We start from the raw sequence: 20,917 nt of genomic DNA on the forward strand, positions 1-20,917 counted from the left end.
CGATGAGAAATTAGCTTCGCTTGTAGCCGGAGAACGATTCAACATTAGTCAGTGTTATTGTGACTCGGTTGTTCTTACCTTCAAAGTGACTCAGACACTCAGAACCCACGCACAGTGTCAAATTTATCACTGATAGATAACAGAAGTAAAGAAATAGGAAATTATGCATCTTTCTCTCACGATTCCGTCCTTTTTTTCTATTTTTCTTTACCTATCATATGAATCTGGTTTTAGCAAGAGATGTCATTGGATCAAATAGTCTTTTATGCTCTCTGCCCTACTAACTGTAGATCTCCTCAAATCAGCTGCTCAGACTTCCCCTTTATTCAACATCATTCAAATTAATTTCCCCTTAGTTTGTCTCGGCCCTTATTTCACCTCCCTCTTCTCCTCATCTTTTGCTCTTTCCTTGTCTTGCTCCTGTCGACCACATCACTCTGCCATTTCCTGTTCTCCTCTCCCTCATCTCTGACATCCTGCTGCATCCTTTTTTTATGAATACACGAGGACAGCGACAGGTTGAAGCAGAAAGATAAAGACATATGGACAGAGAAAGTGACAAATCAAATGAAATCGTCCAAATCGAGGGACAAACCAAGGGACAGGAAATGTAATACTCACACACACTCACACGCACACACACCCACACACACACATACACACGCACACACACACACGTTGAGTTAAGTTAAAGCAGTAAAGTGACAGTTTGTGGTATAGATTAAACAAATATGGGAAATGTGACCAGCTTCTACACACACACACACACACAAACAGGTGGGAGTATACACAATATTATAGGCAACCTTTCAATATTCATAAGCTAGAAATCAGTATTCCCTTGAGACATTTTTCCAAATCCTTTTTCACATGGTATGTTTGTGTGCGGCTGTGTGTCTGTGCGTGTACATCTATCCATTGGTGGCAACATACCACATACATACCACATCCACATACACACTCTTTCACTCTTTCCACCTCTCCATCTCGTCTGTGTTGAATCCCTCAGTCTTCTTATTTTCTATCTCCTGCTCTTTTCTCCATCCATGCTCCTCCTCCCTTTTCCAAGAAGACTGGCCCAATTTTTCTTTGAAATTTAAATCGGATTGAAACATAAACATTCAACTCTGGAGTCAGTTTCATGATACAGATGGTAAAATGGGAAGAGAGGAAGAGAGAGGACCATGAGAAACAGAGAGATCCTTTTGAAAGATTTAGAATTTCAAAAAGACGCAAGTCATGAGGAAACCGGGGCTTCCCCCACTTTACTTGGTCAGGCCGCTCAGGTATGTGCATGACTGCCAAAGCATATTTCGGGCCCTGTTTTATATTTTTCTATCCATCCAACCTGCAGTTGTGGACGACCTACCTTCGCTCTACCCCTCCCGTTCTGGTGTCGTGTAAGAAGACAAGCTAGGCGACGCTAATCTGTCAGCTGCCAGTCCCCATCAAAACTCCTCTTCAGTTGCTATAGTAACCTTGTGGTCTTTTGCAGGTGAGAAAAAATAAGTACTAAAAATCATGCCGCATGTATGCTGCAATTGGCTACAGGGCTAAAATATGCAAATCCTGCTGACTCATTTGCTGATATGAGATTGTAGTGGGTATATTTCTACTCAACCAAAGACTCATGGACGCCTTTCATGTCTCTGTGAGCAGTGTTGATGTCCACTGCTGAGATTAGTCTGTCTATTTCATGGAAGTCAAGATAAAGTCATCTTATAGGTAAATACACTTTCTCCGGCACCAAGGTTTTTCACAAAGTATATGCAAAAATCCTAACTGTTACAGTGACATATGCGGGGTTTGTCTATTTTTGTAGCCGTGTGCACGTGTGATCTGTGGACTCTATCTGGACGCCCTTGGTTAAATTGTGCACATATAGGACTTGAAAACAAAGGTTGAGCAGGGCTCATCATAACCTTCTGTAATTCACACAGTGTGAAAGACTTCAACACCACGCATACACTCACACACAACAGTAACAACCACAGAAAACATCCCACTCTCCACAATCCTGCAGCCCACATAAGCAAATTTGACATTTAAATACTCCCACCATACTGTTCTCCACGGTCCCCAAACATTTATTATTATGACAATATCTGAATAATAATAAGATCTGAACCTTAATGTAAGAGAACAGTACAGAATCAAACTTCGTCTGATCACATATTCTGTGTTGAGGTATGTAAAACAATATCATAGGCGTAAATCTGCAAGACCACAACAGGTGAGGGAATAGAATATTTGCTGTTTGGGTCATTAAGGTGATATTTATTTACATTTATATAAATCTTGTAAGTGCTTAAAGATCAAATTATCACTACAGTGTATATTATGCATTAGAGCCAATCAAAAAAATATATTTTTTACATTGTTTATAGTGATTTTTCAGTTGTATTGATTGAACTGATTGAGTGTGTGTGTGTGTCAACAGAACCTCGATAAGACTCCGGTTCCATAGTCTAAGATTTCAACCAGTAACCGATTCATCACTCCTACGTGTGACCTCCTGCTCATGTTTACAATTTAATATAGCAAAAGTTGGCTTGAGAGCCTGCACACCATTTTACAACAGAAAAGTAGTTTGTTTCCTTCCTTCCACAGTGAGTTCACAGTGGGAGCTTATACACTTAATTATTTTCAGAATCGTCCCCAATCATTTCTGTTATTTGAGTTCTCATCTCAAAGTGCTCTGTGTTGTTGGTCTGCGTGTTGTGTGGGTGTGTGTGTGTGTGTGTGTGTGTGTGTGTGTGTGTGTGTGTGAAACAAGAACAAGTTTCCGATCAGGGACAAAGCAGCTAGCACAGAATCACTGTGGGAAGCAGAAAACGATGGAGGAACGGAGAGAAAAACTCAGCAAATAAAAGAGTGAAGAGACTCAAAAAAAAAGATGAGGGGGCATCGACAGTTGGTTGAAATAGTGCATGAGTAAAAACGACAGAGACGGAAAGTCCGAGGTGAGGTTAACAGGAGAGTCTTAGCAAGCAGAACAATGGAAATAAATCTGAGAGATGGATTGAAGGAAACACTGTTCCATCCCATCGTGTTTTTCCTGTCAGTCAGCAACATATAAATAAAACCAGTGCTTCTTTCTCTGTACAAAATGATATATGAGGAAAAATCCACAACACCTGGCCTGGAAAGCTTTTAATGAATAAAAGACGAAAGAACTAGAATCTAAAGAAAGCTATAAAAGCTATATGGGGAAAGGAAGTTTCTTTAGCCTACATTTTGTTATAATTGTAGAATGCAAAGAAAATATGCTGTATTTTTAGTAAAGTCATACTTTTGGTCAGCCATTAAACTAAAAGTTTTCAAAGTGTGAAGCATTAAAAAGAACTGTTATTTCCTGATGTTTTAATAAAATGAAAAGCTAGAAAAGAGGGGAGCATCATTTGGTTTTTGCCTCTGATATCAAAGCACTTTCCTCTCTGTACTTTGATGTATCTGTAGAAAAAAAAAAAAAAAAGATTCTTTTGGAGGCATTTCAAACTCTGGCTTTTTACGAGCCAGCCTTTCTACCTTGATGTGTCTGAAACAAACAAACATTTTTTTATCTGTATTTTCAGGAAGTGTAGATTCCATATTACCGCTGAGCAAACACCCAAAGGGGGTAAAAACAACGGGAGATTTTCTGGAAATGCGCCAGCTCAGATGTTTAAAAAAGGAAAAAATGACAGCCAGCCATTCAGCCAGCCATTCAGCCAGCCGGTTAGTCAGTCAGTCAGTCAACCAGAGTGGAAAGGAGGGCCCGAGGCCTTGTGTCTAAATGCCTGCGCACATTACATCTTATGATGTATGATGTTTTGAAATGCAAAGTATAAATCAACTGCTATGCCTCAGGGAGAGAGCTAAATAAGAAAGAGTTAGAAAATGGCTGTTACAATACATCTGACTGTTGCCTTGTAAATTCTGAGTATCACAATGTATATTTAGGTGATATTTCAGCAAATGCCTCCTGGTGGAAATAACTACATGTAATATGATTATTTATTTATCGCTGTAGGAAAGTCATTGTTTTAGGTTTACTTCAGTTGAGGTATTTCAGACTGCAGGGGCAACAGCAGCCACATGAAAACCATGAGGATGATCTACTTAACATTAGTTATAGTTATAAATGAATATTACTACTCAGACACTCTACCATTACTGACAATAATTAATTTTATAGATTGTGGATATATACTGGATCGCCACCTAGTGGCCCGGCATGCTTGTATGAGCATTTAGTTGTTTTTAAGTTCTTTTCTAAATAAAGATCTTTTGAAAAATGAAGGTTGCGTAGACAGAGATTTCTTTTATGTTGTTTTGAGGGGAAAATATCTGTTAAAAAATACCTGCAGAGTGGAGACAAGGCCTCGGTGTCTTGCACATAACAAGAATTGTGAAAAGAGCAAAGCAGAAATGCAAGGTCAACGTGTTCATGTCCAATTCTAAACAAGAGTTTAAAACTTTACAGATTTACACAACTTTGACAACAGCTGTGACATTAAAATTTAAAGGGATGACAGCACATTTAAAGCATGACTGTCAAAGAAATTACATCCAAGGAAACAAAGAGCAGCATTGAAACATGCATTATTGATAAATATCATTAATATTGAGGTAAATCCTCAGTGAAAGAAAGTCATGAAGTGAGTGAATGAGTGTAATGAAGGAGTAGGGCTCGTTATTTGTGGTTTAAATGTTCATTTATATTAAAAACAGGGAGAAATAAATAATTCAAATATCCAGGGGAAAAGGTACGGCACAATTATGAATATCAAAAAGTGAGGTGCACCACAATGATGTTTCCCTCTCCCTTTTTCCCCTTTCTCAATTGCACTGGGGCATTTGTGTGCGAAGAGGCATTGTACTGTTGTTCCTTTAGTAACACATCAGCTGTCAGTCACTTGTGCATAACCTGTAACTATCAACAGCAGCAATATTCAGGCAATTAAAAACACAGCAATAACAGACAAACTAATGTAAAAAGCCCACCTGAAACTCCGAGGGTCCACGGATGTTTTGCTATGAAGCCTGGTGTTTTGTGTTTCTGTTCATTTTTAGAGATTAAATACTGTCCCTCTGGGTGCTCAGCAACTAGAACTATTCACTGTAGTACCTTGTTTATCTTGATTTGGTGTCTTCTTGCAGAAAACACTGAAACATCTGTGCATGTGTGTGTGTGTGTGTGTGTGTGTGTGTGTGTGTGTGTGTGTGTGTGTGTGTGTGTGGACAAAAAAAAATCCAGTTTGAAGAGCAATTTATCAGACACCAATAATCTTCTTTTTGCTGCCATCCGGTGGTAAATGTTGTACAGGTGTACTCGAAGGAGTGTCAGTACAGGGTGACATCACTGCTGGGTGTGGTCACTGGTGCAGCCACGACCTGTGTTGTGTGTTTTGTGTGAAGTCTGTAACCATTAAAACAAAATGTCAACTCTTTCAAGGGATCTGCACATCCTAAAAGTTGGAAAACCTTAAACTATAAGCCTTCAATCAGACTTTCCGATGTGCTCCGGTTCAAACCACCTGTGGACGTCACCGTCTGGATCAAAAGTGGCATTTAAGAGGTTTTACTAAAGGCAGGTGTTCACATTGGCTAAAGCTAGGGAGCTTGGACCAGCTTTTGTTTTCCATTTTCCTCCAGAGCAGGCGTTCCTAAATTTGAAGAATTGTGACCTCTGGGTTTGGAAGTACACATTTAAATCGATTTGAAATTTAAAGTGCCCCCATATGGTTGGGCTGAAGATGGTTCAGTTGGCCTTTTCCCGACCATGGCCAGAGGATATCTCCCCAGATTTATGATGACAGGGCAAATCCTTTTTATTTCTAAGAGTTTCTAAACCCCACACTTTGCAAAAAGGTCTTCGTGGGAGCCGGCCATGTTTTTTGAATGATCTCGCTTGGTTATAATAGAAATATCAATCTCCGTACCCCAGGTTGTGTATGAAGTTTGGTCAAATTCAAAAAGGTTCCATTCAATTTACCATTTACATTAGGCTCCACCCCCAACAAAAATGGATTGTTGGATTAAAACCGCCCAAGTTATCGCTGTGACAGACAGATGCCACTTATTCAAAATACCTACAGTCATAAGACTGTGGTTAAAATAGTGCATTCTCACATCTGTGGCAGAGTGAGGGCATGCTGCGATCACGTTGGGTGGCCGGAGCTTGTGGTGAACTATTCATGAGTACACGTGTCATTGAGATTGCTCTATCCAGTCGGGCTGTGTTTTGAATTGTTGTGTTGATTTTAGCTTGTTTTGTCCCTTTTGTTTGAGATAAGATCTTTTTGGGGAAATTTGTTTTTTTAAATCGTCTTCCTGCTGTCACTGTATTTTCTCACACTGTTTTTTTAGTACGTTGCTTCAATGCTTTATCACTGTGTACACGAACTAAAGTTGAAACTCAGATGTTTCACTGAAGTTGAACTTCTGTGACAAGACTTAATCGGGATTCACGGTAAATTAAACTTTTACTGCAGATGTCTGAGTAAATGTGAGTGGAATTCATTTTAACAGCAATATTACAGACAGTGTGTGTGTGTCTGTGTTGCAGTCATTACTCATGTTGTGGGGACCTAAATGAGTTTGCATTCACACTTTGGGGACGAGTGCATATGTCATAAAGCATTACATATTAAAGTGAAGTCATGTTTTATTGTTAGGACGAGGTCAGGCTTAGGGTTAAGTAAGTAGTTATGGTTAAGGTCTCCAGGAAATTAGTTTAAGTCAATGTAATGTCCTCTGAAGTTTAGAGACAAGGCTGTGTGTGTGTGTGTGTGTGTGTGTGTGTGTGTGTGTGTGTGTGTGTGTGTGTGTGTGTGTGTGTGTGTGTGTGTGTGTGTGTGTGTGTGTGTGAGATCAAAAAGCACAATACGTAGAGACAACCTAAGCAAAGCTCAGCTTGAAATCTGTCCGCTGGCCATCAGTTTTCCCCTCTATGTTCTCCCTCTCTCGCTCTCCCTCCCTCCCTCTCTCTCATGGCGTCTCTGTTACTATCTCTCAGTGTCTACCTGTAACTCTCTCCTTCTATTGCTTCATCTCTCTTCCCACATCCCCTCACCCCCCTGCTGAGTCTCAGCAGTAACAGGTGTTTGGTGAGGCAGGAGGCCTGTGGATCTAAATGTTCTCATCAGTCCTACAGTCGAGCTCAACAGCTGAACTCAGCATCAGTCCACAGCCTGCTCCAGCCACCGCGGCTCCTTCCTGGTCATTTTCAGTCCTCACAACAACACACGTTCAATTTCCTGCTGACAAAATACTTCTGACTACTCTACTGGTACAACTTTAAAACACCCAATGTGAATAAAACTACAACCCTGAAACAATTCATCATTGATTAGAATGTGAGCGGCAATTCATTGACAGAAAATCTGGTGATAAATGAACCTCTTGAAGTTCTAAGTACAGAAAAAAGCAAGGAAATGATCTTTGTTGTTTTCAGCTCTTGGATTTGATGCTTTTCTCTGTTTCTTCACACCACTGTACATTTTATATATTTGGGTTTTGGACAGTAACAAAGCAGGCAACTTTAAAAAGTGATAAATTGTTGTTAGATTGTCATTAGCATATTAACTATTGTAGGACTTATGTATTTTCTCTCTCCGCCAAGGAGGTTTTGTTTTTGTTTTGTCAGCAGGATTATGCAAAAACTGGAGAGGCAGGACAGATTTCAATGATACCTGGTGGAAGGACGTGGTACGGGTATGGATCCGGATCAGGGGGCAAAGCCAGGATTTCTTTTTACATTGTCTTAAACTTTGCGAGGCTTTTTTCAACATTTGCCAAATCTCTCAGAGAATAATTCATTTATCTTAATAATAAAATCAGGGATATTAAGAGGACTGATTTCTATGAGTGTGTGAAATATGGTGCAGCTTGATTGAATCGGATCCCTTGATGGAGTGGTGGACTGAACCCCTTAAAAAAAAAATCACTGTCACTTGTTTAGTTTATAGTTTATAGTTGTATAATTAATTAATTGATCACTACATAATTGAGAGAATTCAATCATAATGATGATTTTATATAAAGCTGTACATAGCTGGTGACAAACATGAACAGCTCTTACAACGGGGGAAAAGAAGCCGTATTTACAGCCAGGTTTAGGCATTGTTTGGGGAATAAAACTAAATGTCTGGATCACCCTGAGCATTGGGACCAAAACAGAGAAGTGGATTACGCCATGGGAGTAGTTTGGGAAGTTTCTGTGGATTTTTTTCACTGCAAAACGAGTCGGAATTTATTGTCATTGCTGTGACTCCACGCTGATCACAGCTGCCATCCTCCGAAAAGGAGCGAGCTACAGACTTTTTACAGCCACTTCTCAAACCCATTGGAGGGAGAGTGTTTGCTAATTAAAACCAAATTTCTCATTGGAGTCTTCGTTTGAGTCCACATAGATGAATACAGTCACACATTAAGCTTTTGTTGCCACGCGGACACCTCAGTGTTAAGTCGAGCGGAAAGTTCAACAAATGGATAAACAACAGGATAAACAACATATCAAAATGCGTATTGGGCGGCAACCACACATGTTCTCTAAGTTTCCATTCAACTCTTATCACAATGTGAAAACTACTCCTAACTTTCTGATGTGCCTGTGACAAGTCGAAGCATCTTAGAGAATTATCAGGAATACAATGAGACGCAGGCAGACAGAACTACCAACCGCAGAGGGACTTAGTTCTACTGGCTTTAGCATCTTTCCTGTGTGTGTGTGTGTATAGTATGTTTGTGTGTGTGTGTGTGTGTGTGTGTGTGTGTGTGTGTGTGTGTGTGTGTGTGTGTGTGTGTGTGTGTGTGTGTGTGTTGAGTCTCTCTCTGGTCCTGTGTCCCTTTCTCTTTATGCTTCTGTCTCTTCTTCCCCAGCAGTCGTACCTTCATCCCTCCCCCACTCTCTCTTTCTCTCTTCACTTCTCTCCTTCCTTCCCCAGCGATAGTCCTGGATTAGTTCCATTGCCTGGTTATCTAGTGTTGGCCTATTTTTCTCAGAAAAGTGTTTTTTTTACTGTGCAGTCACTCGGGTTGTCTAATCTTTGTGTGTGTGTGTGTGTGTGTGTGTGTGTGTGTGTGTGTGTGTGTGTGTGTGTGTGTGTGTGTTCACAAGATGTTGCTTTTAAATGTACTTTGCGATGAGACTTTAACAAATAATCTATTAGATATTTCATTGCGTCGAATCGAGTTCAGTATCCAAGCTCCTCTGGGTTTCTTTGTTATTTGGACACTCCTTTATTTTTATTTTTTTCTCTTCTTACTTCACTACTATAAAATGAATTTAATGATCTCAATGAGCAGCTGTATCTCTGACAATATAAGCTTTGTGTATCTGTGTTACTCTGTTTTTATACAAGCTTCCAATAACATTTAGTTTTTTTTATATAAGTCCTCAGTTTATGCAGCACAAATAAAATAAAATATCACTTATAAAGGGTCTGTTGTTGCCATATTTGGTTGGTACATGATTCCCTGGATGTTTTATTACATTACTTATTTCATTAGTTTTTTTTCCCACTGATATTTTAGTTTTTCTATTCTTTATTCTTAGATAATGCCTTATTATTATTATTTTTGCCTTCATAATCTTTAAATCTTTGTAAAAATCTGTTTAAATTTCTGACTTTCAAAGTAAGATCTCACAAAGAAAGAAAAAAAAGAAATATGTTTGACAGCACAATAGATGAACCAGGAAGTTAGTTATTAACCAGTGAAGCAAAGATTCCTGGTAGTGTGTGTGTGTGTGTGTGTGTGTGTGTGTGTGTGTGTACGATTGACCAAAATGCACAATTCAAAGAGGAGACTTAAGCATGTGTGTGTCTATATGTATGTGTACACTTTTTTGCATTGTAAAAAAAAGAACTGCCTAACTGAATAAGCTGACCTCTTTCTCTTATCTCTCTCTCTCTCTCACACACATACACACACACAGCAAAACACAGCACAGCACAGCCCGGACCTTGCCCTTTTGCTTTGTCATTCTCTCTCCTTGTCTCCATTTTCACTCTGTATTGCTCTCTTGATTTAGCTCTGTCTCCATCTCAATACAACAAAGACACAACACCTCACTGATAACCTTTCTCTGCCTCCTCCTCATCGCTCCGTCGTGTGCATACAAACTCACAGCGGAGCTCGGTGCTTTCTTCGGCCTGCTCCGCCCTTGTACCCAGCTCAGCTCTCTCCCACTGCTCCTTATCAAGAGGGGGCCTTTCATTGACTAATTAGATTGTAGTTAATACCACTACAAACAGCTTAAATTCACCTCTACCAAGTTTTGTTTTATTTTTAAGCGAGATCATGCAAACACTACAGAGCGGATTACCACAAAACCGAAAGAACCCATTAAATATTGTTGGCTGCACATTTAGGGGACGTACCTGTGTGTGCAGTTTGATTTAATTTAAGGGGACTTTTGGGCCTTTCTGGTTCTATCTGTAAGGGCAACATTAAGGTTGGCTTTCCTAGTGCAATGTGAGCAAATAACGTGCGTTGTCCATAAACATATGTAAATAACTATCATGTATATTGTGACCACGGACAAAATTCTGTGCGATGATATCAAAGATGTAAGCAGAGATGTTTCAGTACATTTGGGTGCAGTGTGAGGATATCCTGTAGCTGCAGGTGTCTTGGTGAGTAAGATTTGCTCCCACAATATTAACCAACAACCTCTGGTACTACTGACTAACCCAAAACTTTCCAGGAATTCCTTCCAGCTGAACGTGTGCTGGTCTGTGACAAATGTTGCCGCTGGCTCCGGTGGAAGTAGAGTCGAGCAGCAGGCGAGGACAGACGTGTCCTGTAGCTGCGAACCCTCCTAAAATAATTTCATTAGTATGCATTTCAGAGGAGTTTTGTTCTCGTCTCATGGTCTAAACACAGTGATTATCTTCGCCGTGAGGAGAGCAGAAAATGCACTGTGGGAGATTCCAATTGGAAATGCTATTCAAACAGCCATTCGCAGCACACATCACACATGAATTAATGTACAAAGAATTTTATTGGTAGATAAATGGCCCAGCCAGCGCCGCTCATCCCATCAACCCTGGTGAATGGAAATCTTAAAAACCATTGCTTGACTCAGCGCTGACATACCGCTGCATGTTGTTGTCATTGTTAGGTTAGCATGGGCTTTCTTAGTTATGTGCTTTACTCACAAGTGTGTGCAGCGACCTGGATATGGGGTGTCTGCAGCACAAAAAAATTAAATAACATGGCCTCACCTCTCTTCTTCTCTGCTATATAGAGATATCATCAGCGGCAGTCGCATTTTAGCCGCTCTGTCGGGTGGATAGAGGGGAAACGCTGTTGTGCTAACTGTTGAGTTATGAAGCAGTCTGTTAACAGTGCACAATAAATCCATATCTCTGGCCACAACAATAAGAGCCCTGACAGTTGTGATGGAAATAAGCTCATTAAGAACAAGTGGCAGTTTATATTTATTTTTAACATTTTGGGAATAGTTTCAACATGTTTTTTCGCCACAAATCTTTGCTCTAACCAGCAACACGCAAAGCAGTTTCTCTTCTGAGGGCCATTGAGCTTGTGCATGTTAGGTGCCATTCTAGTTGATGTTTGCAGCCATTAAGTTGTATCGCAATCTCCTCTCCATATGTCGGCTGTTCTACGTCAGGAATAAATGTTTATTGATATTGTTCATTCAGGAAGCAGTGTGATGGTTGTACATTGCATTATGATGAGGAGGCCTGGGTGGCGGATGTGCTAGTTTTTCTGTGGAGAGAATGAAGAGGAGGAATGACACATGCTTCAAACAAAAATAAATGAACTATGTCCTTTAATGACATCTTGGCCCTGGTAGGAGTCATTCTGTAGTTGTTAAAGTGTCATAAATAAGATAAGATTAGCTGTTACAGCTTAACAAAACATCAAACATGCACAGCAAACTCTGCATCTAGATTTTAAAACCCTTATGAGTCAGATTTGAAGAAAAAGTTTGCAAACAACACAGTGGCATTGAAAAAACAAAAGCGAGTTCGGCAAGAACATTGCTATGACCGTGATAGTAGATATTCACGGAGATAGATAGAGCAATGTCCTTTGAAAAGAGGACAAAGGCTTGAGGAGGATGGAAATGTTTTTTCAGTAAATGCGATGGCAAGAATTTTGAGATCTCCTGAAGAACTCATCAGTTTGCTGGTGTGTGGGTCACTGAGAAAAAAAAAAAATATCTCCCTACAGGGATCAAAAAGGTATAACTTCAGTTGTGAAATTGCTGGTCCAAGTGCAGCCTGACAAACCACTTCTGCAAACGCGTCATGTGCAGCAGCCGCAGTGGAGATACAGTGAGCTGCTGACACAAGATCCTGAGGGGAGATGACACGAACCATAAGAATGTCAATGGCTCGCCTTTGCCGTGGCCCATGACCTGACTCCGTAATAGTTTGCTGTCTGGTTCCGAGAAACTCAATTAAAGTAGAACGAAATCCAGCAGCAACCTTCAAATAGAACATCCTTTTTTTTCATTTATCTAACTGTATAGGAAGACTGACCAAAGCTGGAGTTAGAATCAAATGGGAGCAAGAAGCCGTCCAATCCGGGCCCATTCCTACAAACAATAAATCAATGAGAATTGTTACATTTTGAGAGAGGGTTTCTATTTTACCCAGCGCACTAGACTTACATGTTAATTTGTCCAAAGGGCAGTTCAAAAACAGTATCATATGTTCTGAGGCCGTGGCAACTGTTAAAAGCAGCAATGTGAAACACTACACTGCCCCAGCCCGGATTTTAAATCCTGGCAGGACAAGCTAGAGCTCACTTTTCTGAATGAACAAAAAAGTAGGAGCAAAAAAAAAAAAAAGAATAAAAGAAAGGAAGATTAAAGCGGCTGTTAAAGCTGTTCAGTTTTTAAGATGTGTTGAAATGAATACATTTTTCCCAAATTAAGCCTATTGCATTTAAAAAAAATACTTTCAGTCGTGTATTTCATCTTTTACTTGACATGAGAAAAGCGGCATTTAGTTTTTATTATAGTATTTATTTATAATCCCACCAGTTCAAAGTGAAAACTAACAATTCATATTATTGCATTATACTTCCTTTGATTTGTCAGCTGTGGACTACATACAGAAATTGATATGTCTATTTCTATATATATATTAGGACTGGGCTCAAACTTATACCTCGATTGCAATTAATGAACACTTATTTTATATCCCCCCCCCCCCCCAATATATAAATTACATTGAATCTTGATGCCAGTTAGACATTGTGATGTGCTGAACCTTCACTTGAGGAATTTTTCTCTGATTTGAATTGAACACCCCTGCTCTAGAATTACATGGAAGCATTTTCAGGGTCTGACACTCGACACTGTTGGAAAAAGTGAATCTTTTATTATGATTTGACATTAAAATTGCTCTCCTGCTAACACCAGGGGAACTGGAATATCATGATTATAATAATAAACTTGTTGTAAAGGTAAGAGAACGATCCTCTTCAAAACAGTCAGCTGCAGACAGAAAATGAACAGTGCTCTCTTGTATTAAAGTCTGATGTTTTACTAACACATCCATCCACCCACAGCGTCGCCCTCTATAATGTGAATATATTTCGTTGTATTACCATATCTCTAATTTTGTCATGTCCACTAGAGGGGTTCATGGCTTTAACATTATGTTTGTCATTTTGAGACACCGGTTGAAACGACTGATGCTGTCATTCTTCTTGACAGGACAGACTCACATCTGTGGCACCACATGTGCTCTCAGTGAAATTCATCATCATTCTGGATCTGCATGCCTCTATAGTTCCAGTGATGTCTTACAAGACATGGAAGCCCCACTTCTCTTCATCTGCCCTGTCTTCTAACACACCCACTAACAGCATGACCAGGGCGCTCCAGTGCAGATATGTCATCTACTGCCAATGACTCCCCCCACAGCAATCTCAGCCCAAAAAAACTGATTTTTGACCTCTGAAATCAAACAATAGATCTTCTTGAATAAAATAGTTTTGCACCAGGATCCAACACTCCTCCTGATCCCCACATCCCCCAAAAACACATTCACACCTGGCTGGCACATGGATGCGGCAAATGCTCAGAAAGAACGTGATCCCGAGACGCTTTGCACAAGCTAAACTCTTATCAGAGACACCCACTGCAGCGATTCAACTGCAATAAACGTTATGCTTCAAGGACACCTGACAATCATTATAGAGACAAACGGAAGAACATTAAAGAAATACTCAGCGATAAAGCCCATCTTCTGAGAATCACTCACTCACCCCTGCAGGCATGAGTGATGGCTGTGAAAAGCTATACCCTCCTTAGTGATGTACAACAGAAGTGGGCTGGAAATGTAGATAAATGCAACAGATTCTAAGGGGGAGCAGGTCAAACACTAACAATATGTCAATACAAAAAAAACCTGCCGACTGTCTAACTGGCTAGCAGTGTGATTTTCCTTCGTCATACGTTGTTTGCACAGGAAGTTAAAGGTACAGTGTGTAGAATTTAGTGACATCTAGTGGTGGAGTTGCACATTGCAGCTGAATCCCCCTCCCCTCAACCTCCCCATCCAAACATAAAAGAGATCCTGGGGCAGCCTTTAGTTGTCATAAAAACTCAAAAGGTGGTTTGTCAGGTTTGGACGACTGTAAAAAACATGGCGGCCTCCGTAGAAAGGACCCGCTCCAGAGGTAAATATATAGTGTTTGAATGTAAAGGGCCCATTCTAGGGTAAAGAAAAAAACAATTCGTACAATTTAGGTGATTACACACCTAAATTATATTAGGATTGCCAATAGATCCCTTTTACCTAAAACGTACACACTGAACCTTTAAAGCAGGGTGCCGTGGGTTCAGCGAATATGTCGCCATATAAAGTCAATTAAGGGAAATGTCCTGTCACCTTAAATAAACATGTGGATTTCTCTGGGTTCGAACTTTGTTGGAAACACTTTGGATAATGTACAGAAGTCTACAAAATATATATCACAGGTCTCATCATTTTAAGACATTTTAAAGAGGAATTGTTAGACATATCTTAAAAAGTAAAACAGTATCTAACAGAGCCCATTTTTATCTGCAGTATGTTTCAAAAACAAGCAAAGTTAGAATTTTGGCAAAACTGTCTGTAAACCCACGTCTGTACCTCGCTGACTGCTAACACTGATTTCAGTATGAGAGAAGCTTTGCAGTCAGGGAAATAAATATTTTCACACTGTTGACATCATTCATCAGAGTGAGTGGGACGGCGTAGAGCTACCACTGCTGACGCACAGCTGGGGCTGGTAAGAAGAGGCCACAGATGCCGGATCAGCCTTTCTTCTATTTATTAGATTGCAGCGTTCCGCGCACACACAAGGTCCGAGGGCAGTTGGAGGGGTGGCTGCGAAAGAAAGATATATCCTTCCTCCTCAGAGCTCCTCTTTGTGAACAAAGAGAAGGCAGTGAGCTCCTCTTGGCTTCATCCCACTGACCATGTGGGCAGTCGGATGGGTTCATATCAGCAAGTCTTATACTCTCCTTTAGCCACAAGCTGAGAGGAGGAGAGGGTTTTAGGTCAACCAGCTGACCACTGCTCCGATGGAGCTCAGACCAAGAACAGGCAGCAGCAGGATAACCAGAGTCGGCTCTTATGTGGACAGGGTGAAATGTTTTATGGAAAAACAAAAGTTAGGCTCCAATAAGATGGGATGGTGGGTGTGATTCAGCAGCTACTGACGCTCAGCTGCAGCTGGAGGAAGCTTTGCAAGACAGGCCGTGGCTTTGCCAGCAGTGACACACACCAGGGAAACCCCAAGGGCACAGAAGAATGCTGGCCAGTGATCTCAATTCAGCACTATGCTGCCTGTCCTCAGTAATGTCCACACCATTCAGAGAAGTGCTAGCATCAACACAGGAGCTGAGCTGAGGAGAGAATGAGCCCGCACCTCCCAGCTTACTCACTTGATCCAAATGACATTGGGAATGGGTTCACTGCAAGAGCTCACTGCACTTAAGGCCAGGAGCTCTGTAAGCAGCTAATACACCATTCTCCTAGTGATCCTTTACGTTTGAGGGCTTGTAAGTGACACAGAATTTGAACTGCTCCCGGTATGTTTGGGTCGCAGTGGGGTAATGTGAGTGCCAAATAACTCCGGAGCCAATTAACACCAGGGACAGAGCCTGGAAGGAGGCTGGGACTGTCAGATCTCGCTACATCACCTTCCACTGCAGGTACATTAACATTTTTGTTTTTGATTAATGAATGAATTGTAAGTTCATTAATATATCAGCAACTAATCCTTGTTCTCACATCCACGAAAAAATAGTCCTGTGCACTCCTGCATCCCCGAAACGTCTCACATGAACACAGAGCTGGGTTCTTGGCGTGTTCCAATAACAGCATGTATTTGTCAGGACATCTGGCCCCTCTGAGAACGACACAGGTGAGTCAGCGGTACACTTCAATTTCCTGCCGCCACACGCCGTAGCTGTAGTTCTAGACATTGTCGGATAATTCTAGAGCAGCTGTGATGTGGCTTTGTGTAGTGCCTGCAGACAGCACACTCTGGTGGCTCCACTTTCTCAGCAGAAACATGCTTTGATACAAAGAACACACAGGGTCAGCACGTAGGGAGCCACGGTGCAGTACCTGACAAGCTACTGTCGCCACTGTCGCGCTGTCCTCTGCTGAAGGCGTTATACAATGAGGTTTTATGTATGAGCAGATGCAACTGACAAACACAAGAAAGTGATTCAAAGCTCGACTGAGAAATCCAAGAAAGTCCAGTCTATTTGTGAGAGAAGCGTCATGTGTTTACTGCAGACATGTAGTTGAACTGCGTGTCTGATCTTAAACTGACCACAAGAGAGATAGAGTTTTTTTGAAATATTCAAGATAGAAGAGGAAAAATAAGAAAAATGACGAACGAATGGAAGCAAACAGAGGGATGATCAGATAAAAGGAAAATTTAAACAAATGTTCCAAAGATCGGTCATGGTTTTTAATCTATTCGGGGATTTGAGCTGTATTTTCATATGTTAACATAATATATTCAAGCTGATTACCCAGACTTGACCTTTTCAAAGAAATTTTAGAAATTAACATGGTGATGGATCTAACAAATCTGTGTTTTGAAGGAGTCCTATGAGCTGGCCAATCTCGTGAGATAATCACAACACAGTTCAGTGAATCAAATCATTAACATAAACCCAAACAAAACCCTCTTAGTTGCGTCGGCTTGCTGTGGATCTGAAGCAACAGGCAGGATAATGCAGGTGAGATCATAAACAACAGCGTGACTAAATCTCTCCTGAAAGCCAGATCAAATTATGCCCGATTTAAGAAGCACCACTCTGAACTACAAATGAAGGTGATTTAGGGATGAGTTTGGGGATTTCATTTTACACAAAAACATTTGTGAGTAGCATTGCATACGTCAAAGTAATCTGTAAATCACAGAGAAAAAAAATACAGTCTAAAGCACTTGGCAATTTGTATGAATTTTCCAAAGTGAAGATAAATTAAATGCACAAATTCAAATATACATACATTATTATTACTGCCAAAATGAGGTGATTTATCCATTAAATCAATTTAGCTACTAGCTTTAGTAGTAAATAAGGTTTACTACAGTCTTGGTCTTGCAAAGAAGCAAACAATAAACAGAGAGGGTCGTAATGGGGATATACTTCATGTAAACCTCCACAGAGACCTTCTCAGTATATAGTCTGCCGTCTACACTATTCTTTTGTATGCTAGAAAAAAACAAAATAAAACAGCTTCATGTTGCTATAAAGAAACAACAACCCACTGTTATCCCTAACCGCACCAGCATCCTCAAACCCGACTTGGTGCATTCCCAGCTCATACCTCCTGCATACAAGCAGGGGACTATGAATACGCTTCAGTTCACAGTTTGCCAGCTCGGTAGACAATGTTCTCTCCGCAACAACAGAACCAACTCACCAAGTAGGAACCCTGCCAACTCATCAGTGACATTCATTTTCCAACAAATGTAAAGATTGAAATAGATATCTTTTTCAAATTTTGATTAAATAGATTTCCTTGATAAAATATTGCTATTTGTCCTTTTAAAAAGCTTCTTAAAATGCTCCTGTATAAACATGTGAACATGAAGCCTAAACGCTCCAATGCTGTCAAGTAATTCATGTCATTAATGTGACTTATTCTATTGTCGTCTCTTTGGGGAAAAACTCTGTAAAACTGTAAATTCTCCTCCTTCGTAGCATTACAGCTAAACTAACACATAAAAATCTAAAATGTGCAAGAATAGTTTTTTCCTCTGTATAATGACTAGAATCTGATCCATAGGCCTGTGTGCACTCTCTCTTTACTGTTTGTCCTTGTGTGATTTAACATGTGTGATTTCCAATGACCTCATTTTGATATGCACAACTTATATTACATGCATTATTGAAAGCAAGGCCTGTTATGATATTGCTCCATATGTGTCTTTATGTTCTACAAAGCAGTAACATGTTCACAGTCTTTTCATTCTATATGTTGTGGCACTTTATGAGATCGGTATTTCCCACCTTCTGCTCTGCAGCACGTGTGTGTCTAAGCGAAAGGGAACAAGCCCCGTGTGATTCTTCACAGGCCAAAGTCCCTGTAGCCTGAATTTCAGTGTTGAACAGCACTTGATAAGCAAAGACATTAAACCTAATTTCTGTTGAAGATAAGACTAAATATTGTACAGTTTAAATTAGAACAATACATCCTCCAACATCATTCATACAACCTGAGTGGTTAATCATTCTAATGTTAACATTCTCATATGAGAAATCCAGGCGACACTTGTGCATGTCTGGACTCAAAGAATAAATAAACACACAGACAGGCGCCATCATTTATGTTCAGGTCCAAGGCCGTATATTTAGATCTTATCTGTGTCATTGAGTCGACCAACCACAGCAGGAGAAAAAGAGAGAGAGAGAGAGAGAGAAAGAAAGAAAGAAAGAAAGACTGTGTGTTGTGCATGAATATCCAGGACTGTGCTCTCCACACATACACAGCCGGAGAATATTGCATGGTAAAACTGGTTTATAATTGCCTGAATCCTTAGACGGTGTTATCTTGGATGAGTTATTTTTATATCTTTGCTTCTTTGCCAATGTGAAGTTTTTTTTCTGAACTGTCATATACGGTTTATTTATGTATTGCCAAGAAAATGACTGTGATAATCTGTTATTAGCACAGGCAATGCTTTAAGTGTAGAAAACTAATAAATGCCTTTTTTGTTTTTGTTAAGTTTGTAGAGGATCAAAAATTCTGGTATAACCATTATAATGTCAAAGCATCGGCTTTAAATCTCAGTTTATTTTGTCCAACTACTATGCACCATGAATACATCCTTTTTTTAACTATTCATCCAATCTGACAGAGACTGTACTCATGTTGAAGCCGACACTGTTCTTCGACTGACTGTGTCATTTCCCATCCAAATGGAATAAGTATTCAAAGCTCAGATGTCAATGTGCTGTTGTCCAAATGTCAAGTTTTTGTTTATAGGCAGGAGGAGAGTAGAGCTGTGAAAAGTGTGAAAGTCGGAGAGGCTTGAAGAGAGAGAGAGAGAGAGAGAGAGAGAGAGAGAGAGAGAGAGAGAGAAGACAGAGATCAGAGCAGCAGACGAGCAGGAAAGACGATCTGACTGTAAATGAAAGAATGATATCTGACCTCATTTTTAGGTTGCCAGGCGATGGTTGTCCATCGTAAACTGATACAATATCAAAGTCTTCCTCCAGTGCCAGCGTGACGAAGGTCAGCTGGATCCGGTTCCTCTCCCCTGTTATTACCAGCCACGTACAGTTGGCGTAGTTGGGATAGCCGTGGGGGAAACCAGGCGACTCTATGGAGCCGTTCAGGCCTTGGACTACGCCACCACAAGATTCAGCTGGAAGAGAGAGATGAAACAATATCATATTAGTATACAACTAACTCAAATTTGCATCCTGCATTTCATCATAGAACAGCGGTCAGATGTAAAATCACGTCTGGCTCGTGTATGACAGATTTCAAGGACTTCACAGATACAGATTTGTCATGTTCGGCCTGCAGCCTTGTAACGTTTGTCAAATTCTGTACAGACCTGAGGACTAAAAACAGAGTGCACATGTAGATTCATATCACTGTGCAGAAAGGGATTCATACATTTTTTGAAACCTTTGGAAATAATGCAGTAAATTGTGTAATTTCAATAAAACACTGGGCAGATAGAGATTTAGATACACGCTCTGTGCCAAGCCAAGTGAGTAACAAGCCCCTGTACATGCAGGAACTCCACCATAATGCAACACATGGCTCGGCGCCTCCCCTGACACTGAGGCGCGTGTCATGTAAAGCTTTTAATGCAAAGTGCCTGAATGTGAGTACATACTGTATACATTTAGATTTCACGGCTCTAACCCTTTAATCCGACAGTGTTAGGGCAGCGATGCACTGATCTCCAACCACAAATAACCTCCCATGACACATTCATCCGCATTCACGCATGCACAGAATATTGTATGGTGTTGTTTTAGCAGTGTGCACCGTGTGATCGCATGGCTCACTCATTAAAACATCATGACATAAAACACGCAATAATTAAAGCATGCAGACAGGAGACTTTACACAATCCCCAGACTGTCCTCCCTTCACACTGAATACACACAGAGCCTATACTTTTCACGTCAACTCACACACACACACACACCAACAACCAGCAAAAAAAATGTTTTTCTTAAATATTTGTCAGAAAGTGCATTTTCAACATTTCTGCACATAATGTCCAACAGATTGAATAATTACGCGTAGCACACAAACTGTTAAAGTTAAGTGTTTCTGCAAAATCTAACGCTGTGGTTAAAGTGTAATTATCATGAAATTAAAACCCACTTGTTTTAAAGTAAGAGAAATCAAATGGTCGTATCATAAAAATGTCTCTGCTAAAAACCTGTGAGAGCTTCAAAGGG

The 20,917-nt window shown here is 40.4% G+C and overlaps 1 protein-coding gene across 2 annotated transcripts in view; it reads right to left on the reverse strand.

Moving 5' to 3' along the window:
- LOC117756771 (CUB and sushi domain-containing protein 1-like) overlaps positions 1–20,917 on the reverse strand; it is a 380,356-nt gene that overhangs the window by 267,881 nt on the left and 91,558 nt on the right. For both annotated transcript variants that reach the window (XM_034577551.1, XM_034577542.1), the window contains exon 2: positions 19,641–19,857. In XM_034577551.1, coding sequence (XP_034433442.1) covers positions 19,641–19,857 — 217 coding nt within the window. The remainder of the gene's footprint in view (positions 1–19,640; positions 19,858–20,917) is intronic.

Source organism: Hippoglossus hippoglossus, chromosome 3, assembly GCF_009819705.1.
Source record: "Hippoglossus hippoglossus isolate fHipHip1 chromosome 3, fHipHip1.pri, whole genome shotgun sequence".
NCBI classification, from domain to species: domain Eukaryota; kingdom Metazoa; phylum Chordata; class Actinopteri; order Pleuronectiformes; family Pleuronectidae; genus Hippoglossus; species Hippoglossus hippoglossus.